The sequence below is a fragment of the Salmo salar genome, chromosome 20 (genome assembly GCF_965601325.2).
Source record: "Salmo salar chromosome 20, fSalSal1, whole genome shotgun sequence".
Taxonomy (NCBI): Eukaryota; Metazoa; Chordata; class Actinopteri; order Salmoniformes; family Salmonidae; genus Salmo; species Salmo salar.
Window position 1 is genome coordinate 25,064,078 of NC_138310.1, and position 17,255 is coordinate 25,081,332.

At 42.1% G+C, this 17,255-nt stretch overlaps 1 protein-coding gene across 4 annotated transcripts in view; it reads right to left on the bottom strand.

Moving 5' to 3' along the window:
* Positions 1–17,255, bottom strand: part of plcf (1-acyl-sn-glycerol-3-phosphate acyltransferase zeta) — a 46,085-nt gene that overhangs the window by 6,241 nt on the left and 22,589 nt on the right. For 3 of the 4 annotated variants that reach the window (XM_014160041.2, XM_014160042.3, XM_082966050.1), the window contains 7 exons: positions 11,179–11,253; positions 10,971–11,060; positions 3,417–3,510; positions 3,006–3,121; positions 1,380–1,435; positions 1,142–1,227; positions 927–1,055 (listed from right to left, as the gene is read on the bottom strand). In XM_014160041.2, the coding sequence (XP_014015516.1) occupies positions 927–1,055; positions 1,142–1,227; positions 1,380–1,435; positions 3,006–3,121; positions 3,417–3,510; positions 10,971–11,060; positions 11,179–11,253 (646 nt within the window). 4 annotated transcript variants of the gene reach the window in all.

Below are 17,255 nucleotides of genomic sequence, written 5' to 3' on the forward strand. Positions count from 1 at the left end.
GAAGACCTTAGGATAGGGTAGGATAGATATAGGTCTGTAGCAGTTTGGGTCTAGAGTGTCTCCCCCTTTGAAGAGGGGGATGACCGTGGCAGCTTTCCAATCTTTGGGGATCTCAGACGATACGAAAGAGAGGTTGAACAGGCTAGTAATAGGGGTTGCAACAATTTCGGCAGATAATTTTAGAAAGAGAGGGTCCAGATTGTCTAGCCCAGATGATTTGTAGGGGTCCAGATTTTGTAGTTCTTTCAGAACGTCAGCTACCTGGATTTGGGTGAAGGAGAAATGGGGGAGGCTTGGGCAAGTTGCTGTGGGGGGCGCAGGGCTGCTGACCGGGGTAGGGGTAGCCAGGTGGAAAGCATGGCCAGCCGTAGAAAAACGTTTATTGAAATTCTCAAATATGGCGGATTTATCGGTGGTGACAGTGTTTCCTAGCCTCAGTGCAGTGGGCAGCTGGGAGGAGGTGCTCTTATTCTCCATGGACTTTACAGTGTCCCAGAACATTTTGGAGTTTGTGCTACAGGATGCATATTTCTGTTTGAAAAAGCTAGTCTTTGCTTTCCTAACTGCCTGTGTATATTGGTTCCTAACTTCGATGAAAAGTTGCATATCGCGGGGGCTATTCGATGCTAATGCAGTACACCACAGGATGTTTTTGTGCTGGTCAAGGGCAGTCAAGTCTGGAGTGAACCAAGGGCTATATCTACATTTTTTTGAATGGGGCGTGCTTTACAGTATTAATGTTACTGGGGCTAGAGTGTGCTAATCAAATAACATGTTCCTGCCATCATTAAACAACCCACAATGGCCAGTCAAAAACACCACTGAGCTTAGGGTCTTGAATCAATGTCAAAGCAATCCTCAAGCCTTTTAGCAATATTTTCAAGGAGATGGATTTTAAAAAGAAAACAGGTTTTGCCCAGACTAACCTCTTTGGTCATGGGTGGCAGGTACCACACACTGCACACAATGGCCCAGCTGCTCATCATCCTCAGCAGGTAGTTGACCATCCCAAACTGGCTGCTGTTCCAGAAGGCATCTCCAAAGCGGGGGTCGTACTGTTGGGACCGGAGAGACAGGGACATCTGATTAATACTGGGAGACCGGTAAAAACATCACACGCAAGTGCTCGCGACACACTCACCTTGATGGCCACAGGGTAGACTGTGGAGCCAATCTCAAAGCTGCCTTTTTTAAACATCATTACTGAAGTGTTGTTGATGCAGGTGCCTATGGGGAAAAGTCAGTGTTTACAAATGGGGATAGGAAATTATATTAAAGCTAACTTATAGTCACATTTCCACAGTAGAAATGCAGTAATCAACACTAGTGTAACTTATGTTCAAAGCAGTAACTAAGGGAAAGAAAAAAAAAATACTCACCTTCGGGGAAAATGAGAATAGGAAGTTTAGTTGTATCTTCTACATGATCACTCAATCTGAAACACAAGAGGAGTTGTAAGTGTACAGTAGAACTGGGCTATATGGACAAATCTATATCCCGATAAATTAACTGAATTCTCATGATAAATAAATAGAACAATAAGTCTAACAATAATGTGCACTAGTTACTTTTGTATACTTGCTACTACTACTACGCTGAATGTTGTACTTAGCAATTGCCCAAATTAAAGACTTATTTCAAACTTCACATTTCTCTACTATAGGCTACTTATCGTTATCAATAAAATGTCTTCGATGAGTGGTCAGTTTGGTTGGTGTCAAATTTTTGATTTATCGTCCCAGCTCTAGTGTACAGTATATTGATTAAATACAGCTTGACTAGTCTTTACCAATACACAAACACTAAACCCAAAATAGTCGTTAAATCAAAACATGGTCACAGTAAACCGTCAATGGATTTGTCAATTATCCATTTATACGTAACAAAAAAAAACACAACATGCAACTGAGTTACAGTTCATATAAGGAAATCAGTCAATTTAAATAAATTCATTAGGCCCTAAATCTAAAGATTTCACATGACTGGGAAAGAACGCAGCCATTGGTGGGCCTGGGAGTACATAGGCCCACCCACTTGGGAAGCCAGGCCCAGCCAATCGGAATGAGTTTTTCCCCACAAAAGGGTTTTATTACAGACAAATACTCAGTCCGGGTGGCTGGTCTCAGACGAATCCGCTGGGGAAGACGCTAGATGTGGAGTTCCTGGCCTGGTGTGGTTATATGTGATCTGTGGTTGTGAGGCCGGTTGGACGTACTGCCAAATTCTCTAAAATGACATTTGAGGTGGCTTATGGTAGAGAAATAAACATTCAATTCTTTGGCAACAGCTCTGGTGGACATTCCTGCAGTCAGCATGCCAATCGCATGCTCTCTTAAAACTTGAGACATCTGTGGCATTGTGTTGTATGGCAAAACTGAACATTTTAGAGTAGCCTTTTATTGTCCCCAGCACAAGGGGCACCTACCTGTGCAATGATCATGCTGTTTAATCAGATTCTTGATATGCCACACCTGTCAGGTGGATGGATTATCTTGGCAAAGGAGAAATGCTCACTAACAGGGATGTAAATGAATTTGTGCGCAAAATATGAGAGAAATAAGTTTATACATTTTGAACATTTCTGGGATCTTTTATTTCAGCTCATGAAACTAACACTTTACATGTTGCGTTTATTTTTGTTCAGTATAAATTCTTTAGGTCTTTGCTAAGGTACAGCTGAGTTAGCCTGGCTGACATGACTAACGTGGTACACAGCGAGGGAGCGCTGTGCCCCACAGGTCTGCACAGGATTCTTTTTTGTGCGTATATATTTGCTTAGAAATAGAGCGAGCTTTGATTGGTTCTCTCAAACTCTTTTTTAACAAGGGGATACTTTTTTTTGAGTGGGAAGACTGAACCAACCAGTAAATGCACAGCCCCCTTTATTATTGACACATCGTGCTGACAAAAAGCTTCCGAAACTCTAGTCAGGAGGACTGAGTTTGGTACCTACCAGACTCGAGCGGACTGACTTCCAACCCAAAAGTGCAGATGTGCATTACTACCTTTTGGCCACTAGATGTCGGTCTTTGACTTCAGAGCGTTCAAACCAAATGTGTGGACAGGCTTTCACCATAGACTTCTGGATTACGCCCATCAAACCACCATGGATTTGCCCAACCTGGAACAGACACACACACACACACACACACAGGTGTGGTTTAACAAACATCTGATGATATAGGTCAACAATCTCACACCTGCCTCTCTAAAATACAATTTTAATTCTAAATTTTTTGGTAAATTCTCAGTAAGAAAATTTGAGTGCTTGCTTCTAAAATATTTTTGTTATGGTAGTGAGTAGCACACCAGTAACTTTCTAAATTTGACACCAACTCAATGATTGACAGCAGTCATTCAGTGCTGTGGTAGGTAGCATTGTGTCTGACTGCCGTGCTGTTCATCATGGGCCTTACCATTGCATAGCAGCCATCACTGGCCAAGATGATGACATCGATGGGTGAGGTGTGGTTGGCCACACAGATCCCTCCATTCTTGGGCTTGTTTTCACTGGGAGGATAGATAGAGAGGGCAGGATGAGTATCAGGAAACAAGTCATTATCAGGAAATGACCATTCCAGTGTAAACTAGAACCTAAGAAACCAGTGGATGATGGAAAATGGGTTTGAGGGAGAAGCCAGGCTCCCTCTCCCTCACCACTCCCTAATTAACATGAATGTGAGAGGAGACAAATGATGTTGGCATTCAAAGCCTGACCCCCTGAGCATGTTGGACTTGAGTAGGAGGCTACATTCAGGAGATAAATGTTGCTGATCATGTTGTATTGTTACCAAAACAGAGCCCCTCTTACACCACTTCAGTATTTTTGGCCCCAGACTAGGCAGAGGAACATGCTGTAACAGGCCCAGCGCTATATGTAAATTCCCTCAGGGCACATAACCCACACTGAATACACCACATTCTTAGACAGTTTGGCCTATTAGAAACATGTTTATGAGCAGTTATTTTCATACCGATGGATATGTCTGAAAACATTTGCACTAGGGCCAATTTCATGGACAAAGACGAACCTAACCCTCCTGGTCTTGGAAATAATTATTTATTTGAATGAGTAGGCCTACGGTTTAAATACAGTCCCTGACTATGGCAGCTCATGTAAAAAAAAATGTTGTTACTGCAAAACGAAGGCTATATTGACACGTTCATATGACAAGTTCCCTCTCTGACCTAGAGTTGGTGATGAGGACTATTTCTTAATCTGATTGAGACGTCTCTTTTGCAACATTTCCCCTCATTTTCTTTTGCAACTTTTCCCCTTATTTTCTTCTTTAACATGACTCATGTGAATCAGCATTTGGCTAGTAAGTGCTTTGTCAAATAAATGTGACTAGTGGTTTTGTAGAGTGTTGCTCTCCAGCATGTATTAAAATCAACACATAAAGCCAAGGCTTTGGGCACTGTCTGGCATTGCCTCACACCACAGAAACTGAGTGTCAATAAAATCAAATCAGAGGACATTTGAACTGTCGGCAAACTGCCTGCATCATGTCAAAGGGAATGTCCACTTTGTGCTTTTCAAATTTAGCCTAATCAAACACAAACTGTAGCATAAACTGACTGGGGTAGTGTAAAGTCAGGGAAATATAAATAATCTGATTAACTTCCTGTACTACTTCCTGCTGAGCTGTGCCAGCCAGCCTGAACAGTAGGTCTCACCATGGGTCTCTTGACAAGCAGTTCCCCCAGAGCACAGGCTATAACCCTGTGGGTGTTAAACCCATAAGCGTCTAAGCCTTGTCTAAACTGGGGGGGGGTTCTACTAAATTATATGTTATTGTTTTAAGCAGGTCATACCAAGGATCATTCAGCTATTTGTTTTTGAAGACCCCTTGAAAGTATATTTAAAAAAGAAGTCTGTTCTGAAGTGTCTGTCCTATATCTGAAAGATATTTAGAAAAAATATATATTTTCACATGTATTTTGGCACTAAACAGTCTCCATATTCGGAAAGTATGTCCACATTGTTAAGTTATAGCCTTATTCTAAAATTTAAATCTACAAACAATACCCCATAATGACGAAACAAAAACAGGTTTAGAATTTGGCAAATTTTATAAAAATAACAGAAATACATAATTTACTTAAAACCTCTTCAGGATAGGGGGCAGTATTTTCACAGCCGGATGAAAAACGTACCCAAATTAAAACAGCCTGCTTCTCGGGCCCAGAAACTAAGATATGCATACTATTAGTATATTTGGATAGAAAACAATCTGAAGTTTCTAAAACTGTTTGAATGATGTCTGTGAGTATAACAGAACTCATATGGCAGGCAAAAACCTGAGAACAATCCAACCAGGAAGTGAGAAATCTGAGGATTGTAGTTTTTCAAACCATTGTCTATTGAATTTGTAGTCTTTACGGGGTCATGTTGCACTTCCTAAGGCTTACACTAGATGTCGACAGTCTTTAGAACCTTGTTTGAGGATTCTATGGTGAATTTGAAGGGACTAACAGCCCAAGGAAGTAGGTGTCCCATTATAAGACATGGGTACAGTCACTCGCAAGGACTTGGGAGCGAGCCGAGTTCATATTCACTCCTAAAGAGAACGGATAGGTCCGATTGGAATTTTATTGAAGATATATGTTAAAACAACCTAAAGATTGGTTCTATACATCGTTTGACATGTTTCTACAAACTGTAGTATAACTGACTTTTCGTCTGGACTAAGTAAGCACGCGCGTTATGGATTTGGATAGTGAACCTAACGCGTGAACAAAATGGATGTATTTGGACATAAATATGAACTTTATCGAACATTTATTGTGGAGCTGGGGTTCCTGGGAGTGCCTTCTGATGAAGATAATCAAAGGTAAGTGAATATTTATAATGTCATTTCTTAGTTTTATTGATTCCAAGATGGCGGGTTTTTGTTTGCTAGTTGTTGGTATCTTCTGGGCTGTACTCAGATTATTGCAAATTGTGCTTTCGCAGTGAACCTTTTTTTAAATCTGACAAAGCGGTAGCATTTAGGAGAAGTCTATCTATAATTCTGTGCATAACACTTGTATATTGATCAAAGTTTATGATGAGTATTTCTGTAATATGTGTGCTCATTGCTCATTCACCGGAAGGTTTGGAGGGAAAAGATTTCTGAACATTACGCGCCAATGTAAAATTGAGTTTTTGGATATAAATATGAACTTTATCGAGAAAAACATACATGTATTGTGTAACATGAAGTCATATGAGTGCCATCTGATGAAGATCAAAGGTTAGTGAATATTTTAGCTGTACTTTTGGTTTTTGTGATGCATCTAGTTGCTTGGAAAATGGCTGTGTGGTTTTTCTTGTGGCGTTTATGTCCTAACATAATCTAATTGTATGCTTTCTCCGTAAAGCCTTTTTGAAATCGGACAATGTGGCTGGATTAACGAGAGTCTTATCTTTAAAATGGTGTAAAATAGTTGATTTTTTGAGGAAATGGAATTATGAGATTTTAGCTGTTTTGAATTTGGCGCTCTGATTTTCCACTGGCTGTTGTCAAAATCAATCCTGTTAACGGGATCCTATCTCGAAGGGGTCCTCAAAAGGTTAAATATTAGTCCCTTTGCTAGGATTCAAAATTGAGCTCAGGCGCATCCTGTTTCCATTGATCATTCTTGAGATATTTCTACAACTTGATTGGAGTCCCTTGGTGGAGATGGGAGAACCTTCTAAAAGGACAACCATCTCTGCAGCACTTCATCAAATCAGGCCTTTATGGTAGAGTGGCCAGACAGAATGCACTCCTCAGTAAAAGGCACATGACAGCCCACTTGGAGTTTACCAAAAGGAACCTAAACAAGATTTTCTGGTCTGATGAAACCAAGATTTAACTCTGAACTGAATGCCAGGTGTCACGTCTGGAGGAAACCCGGCACCATCCCTACGGTGACGCGTATCATGCTGTGGGGATGTTTTTCAGCGGCAGGAACTGGGAAAGATGAACGGCGCAGAGAGATCCTTAATGGAGTCCTGAGCGCTATGGAGCAGGTTCTCAGACTGGGGTGAAGGTTCACCTTCCAACAGAACAATGACCCAAAGCACACAGCCAAGACAAAGCAGGAGTGGCTTCGAGACAAGTCTCTGAATGTCCTCGAGTGGCCCAGCCAGAGCCCGGACTTGAACCCAATGAAACATCTCTGGAGAGACCTGAAAATAGCTGTGCAGCAAAGCTCTCCATCCAACCTGATAGCTTGAGAGGATCTGCAGAGAAGAATGGGAGAAACTACCCAAATACAGGTGTGTCAAGCTTGCAGGCTGTAATCGCTGCCAAAGGTGCTTCAACAAAGTACTAAGTAAAAGGTCTGAATACTTAGTTTTTTTATATAAATTAGCAAAAATGTCAACCTGTTCTTGTTTTGTCATTATGAGGTATTGTGTGTAGATGAAATAATTATCACCCCACATCAATCAATTTCAGAATAAGGCTGTAACAAAATGTGGAAAAAGTTAAGGGGTCTGAATGCTTTTTGAATGCACTGTACTTCCATTATTTTTTCAGACTGTTCGTGAGTCTTTCCATAGAGGGGTCATAATAGTTTATAGGCCAAACTGTTCGGACGCTCCAGACAATTTTGTGAGAAGACCGATTTTCGGGATGTCTCATGGTCTGACAAACACTGCCCTCTGTCACATTTCACAGCAGATGCGGAAGTGCGACAGATTTTCATGGGGATTTATTTAATTATGCTAAACAGATTTCTGCCGGGTGCGAACATCGACTCTAGGGGTTTTTAATGCCTGAACAATGATGGATTTGCTGATGTTTCTCTGCCGCTAGTGCCTTTAGTGACACCTAGCCTGGTAAAGTCCGTGGCAAGAGTTTGTGCTGGGTTCCTCTCAGGGTAGTCTACCCCAGACCTAGATTAAATGTGATGGCCTTGTTGGAGTCACCAAACAGGCAAAGCATCAATACAGGACTATGATCAAATCCTACTAATCCGGCTCTGACTCTCGTCGGATGTGGCAGGACATGCAAACTATCACGGATTACAAAGGGAAACACAGCCGCGAGCTGCCCAGTGACTCGAGCCTACCAGAAGAGCTAAATGCCTTCTCTGCGCGCTTCGCGGAAAGCAACACTGAACCATGCATGAGAACACCAGCTGTTCCGGATGACTGTGTGATCACGCTTGCCGTAGCGGATGTGAGTAAGACCTTTAAACAGGTATAATTCACAAGGCTGCAAGGCCAGACGGATTACCAGGACACCTACTCAGAGCATGCGCTGACCAGCTGGCAAGTGTCTTCACTGACATTTTCTACTGCTCTCTGACCTAGTCTAATACCAACATGTCCCAAGCAGACAACCATAGTCCCTGTGCCAAAGAACACCAAGGTAACCTGTCTAAATGACTATTGCCCTGGAGCACGCACATCTGTAGCCATGAAATGCTTTGAAAGGCTGGTCATGGCTCACATCAACACCATCATCCTAGCCACCCTGAACCCATTCCAATACCAACCCAACAGATCCACAGATGACACTCTATTGCACTCCATACTGCTCTTTGCCACCTATGTGAGAATGCCATTCTTTGACTACAGCTCAGCATAGTGATGAGCTTGGAGGGCACTAAGCTAAGGACCCTGGGACTAAACACCTCCCTCCACAACTGGATCCTGGACTTCCTGACATGCCGCCCCGAGGTGGTGAGAGTAGGCAACAACAAGTCTGCCACGCTGGACCTCAGGGGTACGTGCCTAGTCCCATTCTGTACTCCGTTCACCCACGATTGTGTGGCCGCACACAAATCCAACACCGTCATTAAATTTGCCGACAACACAGGCCTGATCACCGACGACAATGAGAGCCTATAGGGAGGAGATCAGAGATCTGGCAGTGTGCTGCCAGAACAATGACCTCTCCCTCAACGTCAGCAAGACAAAGGAGCTGATCGTGGACTACAGGAAATGGAGGGCCGAGCATGCACCCATTCACATTGACAGGGGTTATAGCGGAGCGAGTCGAGAGCTTCAAGTTCCTCGGTGCCCACATCACTCAGGATCTATCATGATCCATACACACACCAACATAGTCATGAAGAGGGCACAACAATGCCTCTTCCTCCTCAGGAGGCTGAAAAGATTTGGCATGGGCCCTTAGATCCTCAAAGTTCTACAGCTGCACCATTGAGAGCACCTCGACTGGCTGCATCACCGCTTGGTATGGCAACTGCTTGGCATCCGACCTCGCTACAGAGTGTAGTGCATACAGCCCAGTAAATCACTAGCGCCGAGCTCCCTGCCATCCAGGACCTCTATATCAGGCAGTGTCAGAGGAAGGCCCTAAAAATTGTCAAAGACTCCAGCCACCCAAGTCATAGATGCCACGTAAAATTTTGCACAACACGGGCAACACAGCATTCCTAACCTAGCCCACACAATGTCTGCTGTGTGGATCGAGCAGTCAACAAGTCGAGCAGTCATTTGAAAGAGTAAGAACATTTCAGCGAGACAACTCAAAGGCGAACTCCATTAACGCCAAGATAATGGAATTCATTGCCCTTGACAATCAACTGTTCTCTATTGTGGGTGATGTTGGCTTTCGCCGACTGGTCGAGCACCGGTACACACTACCAAGTGCACTATTTTTCAAATGTTGCCCTACCGGAGTTACACAGTAATAGCGTCACTGCTATTAGCTTCACGACATGCATACTATGGAACGCCGTTTGGGTCTTTGCATGTCAAAAAAGATACAGTAACACTGTCAAAGCTGTACAGAAAAAGTCTGCAAACACCGGTCACGAACGATGTGTTTACAATACCGCGTTGGTAATAAAGCATCATTTGTTCAACCGCAACTTCTGGGGTACCTAGCTAGCACCAATACAACCAGCCTGATAACAATGACCAGTAGAAACTGCAGTCATTTTCATTATTCTTAGCAATGATTTAGGAATCCTTGTGAGTAAGTATTAGCTAGGTTGCCACCTGTTGTTCGCCTATTGAAATTGATCTTCAGTTCATAACAATAAATAGCTAGCCAGCTACTTAACCCTGTTGCCCAATGCTAACGTTATAAGCAGCCAGCTAGTGAGGCTTGACTGGACCATGTGTTGTGAAGCTAGCCACAATAAGGATTAGGCACAATAGTGGAAGTGTTATTTGACACGTATCTTTTTTGACAGGCAAAGACCCTAAACGGCATTCCATAGAAATCCTGGTTGAGAATGAAATGACTGAATGGAACAGCACAGCAAGTAAATGAAAGAAATAGGTTTTGATTATGTTTTACTGGTAATGAGGACATACGTAAATGCCAACAAAATAACTTTTTGGTCAGTGTGGTGTGTGTGTAACCTTTATTTAACTAGGCAAGCCAGTTCTTATTTACAATGACGGCCCGGACAATGCTGGACCAATTGTGCGCCGCCCTATAGGACTCCCAATCACGTCCGGACGTGATACAGCCTGGACTCAAACCAGGGACTATTGTTACGCCTCTTGCACTGAGATGCAGTGCCTTAGACCGCTGCGTCCATGTGTGTGTTAACTATTTGACTGTACTAGAATGCTTAAAAGGCCGCTAAAATGTTTAATATCGATTATCGGTATTGGCTTTTTTTTGGCAAGGAAAATGTTGGATATCGGTATCAGCCAAAAATGTCATATTGGTGCATTACTATCACATACGCTGCTGCGTCGGTTTATTATCTGTCACTTTATTACTAGTTATATGTACATCTACCTAAATTACTTCATACCCCTGCACATCAACTTGATACTGGTACCCTGTGTATTTAGCTGTTACTCATTGTGTATTTATTACTACTTTTATTATTACATAACCACCATTTACACTACTTAACTGCTCTAGAATTTAAACTGATCAATTGATGCCTGCTCTAGTATACAGTCCAGCAGTGTTAATCTGTCAACAGTGGTATATGGTGCATGCCATTCTCATAATGGCATCAACATGCTTTCTATGTGTATGTCTAGTGGTGTTGCTGCTTACCTGTCGTGGTAGGTGATGATGGCAGTGAGCGCTCTGACACAGATACGGTAACACATCAGATGCACCTGCTCACTGAGGAAGTTCTTCATCCTTCAGGAAGAACACAGAAAACAGCTTGGTACCTAACAACATTGGTGTTGCTACTACCGTAATTACTATGTTACTACTCATATAGAAGGAACGTGTTACAATGATGAGAAATCCTTACCTCCCATTTGGAAGAAACCCGATGATGGATGTGAGAACGACAAGAAGACCCACCCCGGTGAAGGCAAGAGTTACCCTGTCAGAGAACACACAGAGCTCCAGTCAAACCCAGCTGAGTACAGCCCATTCAGCCAATTCCAATCATAAGACTTCTGTGCTTGAGCTCATCATGTGTATATCACACAATACATTTTCAAAGTGTCTTTAACAGACAGTTGCGGCAATGCTTTCACTCTCACTAATGCTAGCTGCCAAGTGGACATGGATTACACTGGATACAAAATGGCGTTGCGGTTATCTGACTGAAACTTTCAGAAATAAGAGCCATGTTATCCTACATCAAGTCAGTCTCCACTTTCCCTGGCTGGCATGCAGGCAGACAGAGGCAGCAGGTCTAATCCAGGTGAATCCGCACTACACACAAAGCTGGATAAAGAGGTGCAGATTTAGATTTATCAGACCTCGTTAGCTCCACATCACGTGAGGAAAGGTGTGTGTATGTCAGGAGGTGAACGAGGCTAACAGACTCAGACCACTGACCTAAAGTAGTTCTAGTAGCTCACTGTGGGTTTAACCTTTTCACACGCGAGTTCTATATATCCCTAACGGTCACCCCAGCGTGAGTTGTTTTAGACACGTGATGTCAGAATGCACTCACCGTTTCAAAATGTGATTGTTACGCAACAGGACAGTTAACCCGCGCTGCCTGCTAATTATCTATAGGCTGTTTCAACTTGTCAAATTTCTAGTTCTTTTCTAACACGAGTTTGAATTGAGGTGTGTTCTGCTTCATTAATTCACAGAAGTAGTCAATTTCAATGATGTGAACAACTTATGTTTGAGACTTTACTGAGCCAGACTTCCCTCTTCGAGGAGAGCCCTTCCCCATTTTTCCCACATATCAAGTATTCAGACATTTGTGCAGTCTTGCACGAACTGGAATTTCTTTTGATTGGCGCCCGCATTGTTGTTTTCCTTATAAATAACTTGGGGTATGTGTGCGTTCCAATCAAAATGTGTTATTTTCTGTATACCATGTTGTCGTTTCTACTGTATCATACAGTATTGTATGTAAACTCAGCAAAAAAAATAAACGTTCTCTCACTGTCAACTGAGTTTATTTTCAGCAAACTTAACAAGTGTAAATATTTGTATGAACACAAGATTCAACAACTGAGACAAACTGAACAAGTTTCACAGACATGTGACTAACAGAAGAACTAACAAAAGTAACCATCATTATCTGGTGTGGCCACCAACTGCATTAAGTACTGACTGCAGTGCACCTTCTCCTTATGGTCCACACCAATTTTGCCAGTTCTTGCTGTAAGATGTTACCCCACTCTTCCACCAAGGCACCTGCAAGTTACTGGACATTTCTGTGGGGAATGGCCCTAGACCTCCAATCCAGTGCTCAATGGGATTGAGATCTGGGCTCTTTGCTGGCCATGGCAGAACACTGACATTCCTGTCTTGCAGGAAATCACGCACAGAACGAGCAGTATGGCTGGTGGTATTGTCATGCTGGAGGGTCATGTCAGGATGAGCTTGCAGGAAGGGTACCACGAGGGATTAGGATGTCTTCCCTGTAAACGCACATCGTTGAGATTGCCTGCAATGACAACAAGTTCAGTCCGATGCTGCTGTGACACACCGCCCTAGACCATGACGGACCCTCCACCTCCAAATCAATCCCGCTCCAGAGTACAGGCCTCGGTGTAACGTGCATTCCTTCGACGATAAATGCGAATCTGACCATCACCCCTGGTGAGACAAAACCGTAACTCGTCAGTGAAGAGCACTTTTGCCAGTCCTGTCTGGTCCAGCGACGGTGGGTTTGTGCCCATAGGCGACATTGTTGCAGGTGATGTCTGGTGAGGACCTGCCTTACAACAGGCCTACAAGCCCTCAGTCCAGCCTATTGCGGACAGTCTGAGCACTGATGAAGGGATTTTGCTTTCCTGGTGTAACTCGGGCAGTTGTTGTTGCCATCCTGTACCTGTTCCGCAGGTGTGATGTTCGGATGTACCGATCCTGTGCAGGTGTTGTTACACGTGGTCTGCCACTGCGAGGACGATCAGCTGTCCGTCCTGTCTCCCTGTAGCGCTGTCTTAGGCGTCTCACAGTACGGAGATTGCAATTTATTGCCCTGGCCACATCTGCAGTCCTCATGCCTCCTTGCAGCATGCCTAAGGCATGTTCACGCAGATGAATAGGGACCCTGGGCATCTTTCTTTTGGTGTTGTTCAGAGTCAGTAGAAAGGCCTCTTTAGTGTCCTAAGTTTTCATAACTGTGACCTTAATTGCCTACCGTCTGTAAGCTGTTAGTGTCTTAACGACCGTTCCACAGGTGCATGTTCATCAATTGTTTATAGTTCATTGAATAAGCATGGGAAACAGTGTTTAAACCCTTTACAATGAAGATCTGTGAAGTTATTTGGATTTTTACGAATGATCTTTGAAAGACAGGGTCCTGAAAAAGAGACGTTTCTTTTTTTTGCTGAGAGTTTATGTATGGGGCATAATGTATTTAGTTTTATTCACGTTTTAAAGTACTGGTGACAATGCATTTCGATTATAGCAGAGATTGTAATGAACACCTATGATGTGTGTAAAATACTTTTGTGAAGCTTGTACTGATTATAATGAGCTAATGCTAAGCTATTTGCCAGCTATGTGTGGCGCCATGTTTGTTGACATTATACAATGCATTCTGTGTGTCACATAAACGTCTCAGACCAAAGATGTTATAAAGGTGAAGGAATTGTTCACTCACCTATCTGATAAACTTATGGAATGAATAATTGTAGACGACACACCCCCTTCAACAAGCATACTGCAAACTGACCAAACTCATCTTATCACCCATTGTTGGATTACTTTCAATTTCTATAGTATTTTACTCAATTACTTCGATCAATGTTGCTCACCCATGATGTGATGAATTATAAACAGTAATTGCTATTAGATCATTTATATATTGGGGTTTCTGTCAGCCGAGAGTTCTCTAAATATGACCGCTTGTGTTATGTCAATCTTTCCTCAGTTACCGCTAGGATTAATGTAGCCTACATTTTTTGGTTTGGATGATTGTGTATACTGTTACTACTTCTGTGAATGTCTGAACAAGACATCCAAAAATAAGGAGATAACTTTATAAGAACTGTGTTTGTGCAAAATGTTTGAAAAACCAGTATGGTTAGTTCAAAAACGCTGACTGCTGCGTCAATCGAAACTGAACGTTCTAAATAAGTGTTCTAATCACACCGGTTTGAACAGACGCTGCAGGGACCACTGTAGAATGATCACACCCGTTTGTTGGTACGTGTGAAAAGGTAAATTCAAGTCTGATTGGGGAGGGTCCTACTTGCCCAGCTAAGAATAAATGACTTTACAATCTGAACTCACCACTAGTGTTCTTAAATTAACTACAGTAGAAGTCAGAAGTTTATGTACACCTTAGCCAAATACATTTAAACTCAGTTTCACAATTCCTGACATGTAATCCAAATAAAGATTTCCTGTCTTAGGTCAGTTAGGATCACCACTTTATTTTAAGAATGTGAAATGTCAGAATAATAGTAGAGGATTATTTATTTCAGCTTTTATTTCTCATCACATTCCCAGGTGGGTCAGAAGTTTACATATACTCAATTGGTATTTGGTAGCATTGCTTTTAAAAATTGTGTAAAACTCAGGACAAACTTTTTGGGTAGCCTTCCACAATAAGTTTGGTGAATTTTGGCCCATTCCTCCTGACAGCGCTGGTGTAACTGAGTCAGGTTTGTAGGCCTCCTTGCTCGCACAGGATTTTTCAGTTCAGCCCACACATTTTGTATAGGATTGAGGTCAGGGCTTTGTATTGGCCACTCCAATACCTTGACTTTGTTGTCCTTAAGCCATTTTGCCACAACTTTGGAAGTATGCTTGGGGTCATTGTCCATTTGGAAGACCCATTTGCGACCAAGCTTTAACTTCCTGACTGATGTCTTGAGATGTTGCTTCAATATATCCACATAATTGTCCTCCCTCATGATGCCATCTATTTTAGAAGTGCACCAGTCCCTCCTGCAGCAAAGCACCCCCACAACATGATGCTGCCACCCCCATGCTTCACGGTTCGGATGGTGTTCTTCAGCTTGCAAGCCTCCCCTTTTCCCTCCAAACATAACGATGGTCATTATGGCCAAACAGTTCTATTTTTGTTTCATCAGACCAGAGGACACTTCTCCAAAAAAATACGGTCTTTGTCCCCATGCACAGTCCCAAACCGTAGTCTGGCTTTTTTATGGCAGTTTTGGAGCAGTGGCTTCTTTCTTGCTGAGCGGCCTTTCAGGTTATGTCGATATAGGACTCGTTTTACTGCGGATATAGATACCTTTGTACCCGTTTCCTCCAGCATCTTCACAAGGTCCTTTGCTGTTCTGGGATTGATTTGCACTTTTCGCTCCACAGTACATTCATCTCTACGAGACAGAACAAGTCTCCTTCCTGAGCAGTGTGATGGCTGCATGGTCCCATGGTGTTTATACTTGCGTACTATTGTTTGTACAGATGAACGTGGTACCTTCAGGCGTTTGTAAATTGCTCCCAAGGATGAACCGGACTTGTGGAGGTCTACAATTGTTTTCTGATTTATTTTGATTTTCCCATGATGTCAAGCAAAGAGGCACTGAGTTTGAAGGTGTATGTCAACTTCTGACCCACTGGAATTGTGATACAGTGAATTATAAGTGAAATAATCTGTGTAAACAATTGTTGGGAAAATTACTTGTCATACAAAGTAACCTAACCAACTTGCAAAAACTAGTTTGTTAACAAGAAATTTGTGCAGTGGTTGAAAAACAAGTTTTAATGACTCCAACCTAGGTGTATGTAAACTTCCGACTTCAACTGTATGTATGCATGTATGTACGTATGCATGTATGTAATAATGACAATTACAACAATACTGAATGAACACTAATTTTAACTTAATATAATACATAAATAAAATCTATTTAGTCTCAAATAATGAAACATGCTCAATTTAGTTTAAATAATGCAAAAACAGTGTTGGAGAAGAAAGTAAAAGTGCAATATGTGCCATGTAAAAAAGCTAACGTTTAAGTTCCTTCCTCAGAACATATGATAGCTGGTGGTTTAATATTCCCAGTTAAGAAGTTTTAGGTTGTAGTTATTATAGGACTATTTCTCTCTATACCATTTGTATTTCATATACCTTTGACAAATGGATGTTCTTATAGGCACTATAGTATTGCCAGCCTAATCTCAGGAGTTGATAGGCGTGAAGTCATAAACAGCGCAATACTTGAAGCACAGCAAAGAGCTGCAGGCAAATGCAGGAAAGTGCTGTTTGAATGAATGCTTATGAGCCTGCTGCTGCCTACCACCGCTCAGTCAGACTGCTCTCTCAAATCATAGACTTAATTATGATAACACACAGAAATACGAGCCTTAGGTCATTAATATGGTCAAATCCGGAAACTATCATTTCGAAAACAAAATGTTTATTCTTTCAGTGAAATATGGAACCGTTCCGTATATTATCGAACGGGTGGCAACCCTAAGTCTAAATATTGCTGTTCCATTGCACAACCTTTAATGTTGTCATAATTAGGTAAATTTCTGGCAAATTAATTACGGTCTTTGTTAGGAAGAAATGGTCTTCACACAGTTCGCAACGAGCCAGGCGGCCCAAACTGCTGCATATACCCTGACTCTGCTTGCACTGGAAGAGAGAAGTGACACAATTTCCCTAGTTAATATTGCCTGCTAACACGAATTTACTTGAAATAAATATGCAGGTTTAAAAAATATATACTTGTGTATTGATTTTAAGAAATGCTTGATGTTTATGGTTAGGTACATTGGTGCAACGATGATGCTTTTTTCGCAAATGCGCTTGTTAAATCATCACCCGTTTGGCTTAGTAGGCTGTGGTTCAATGATAAATTAACAGGCACCACATTGAATAAACGCTACGCAGGACAAGCTAGTTAAACTACTAATATTGTCAACCATGTGTAGTTACCATAATCACTTGTTAAGATTGATTGTTTTAAGAATTTTAATGCT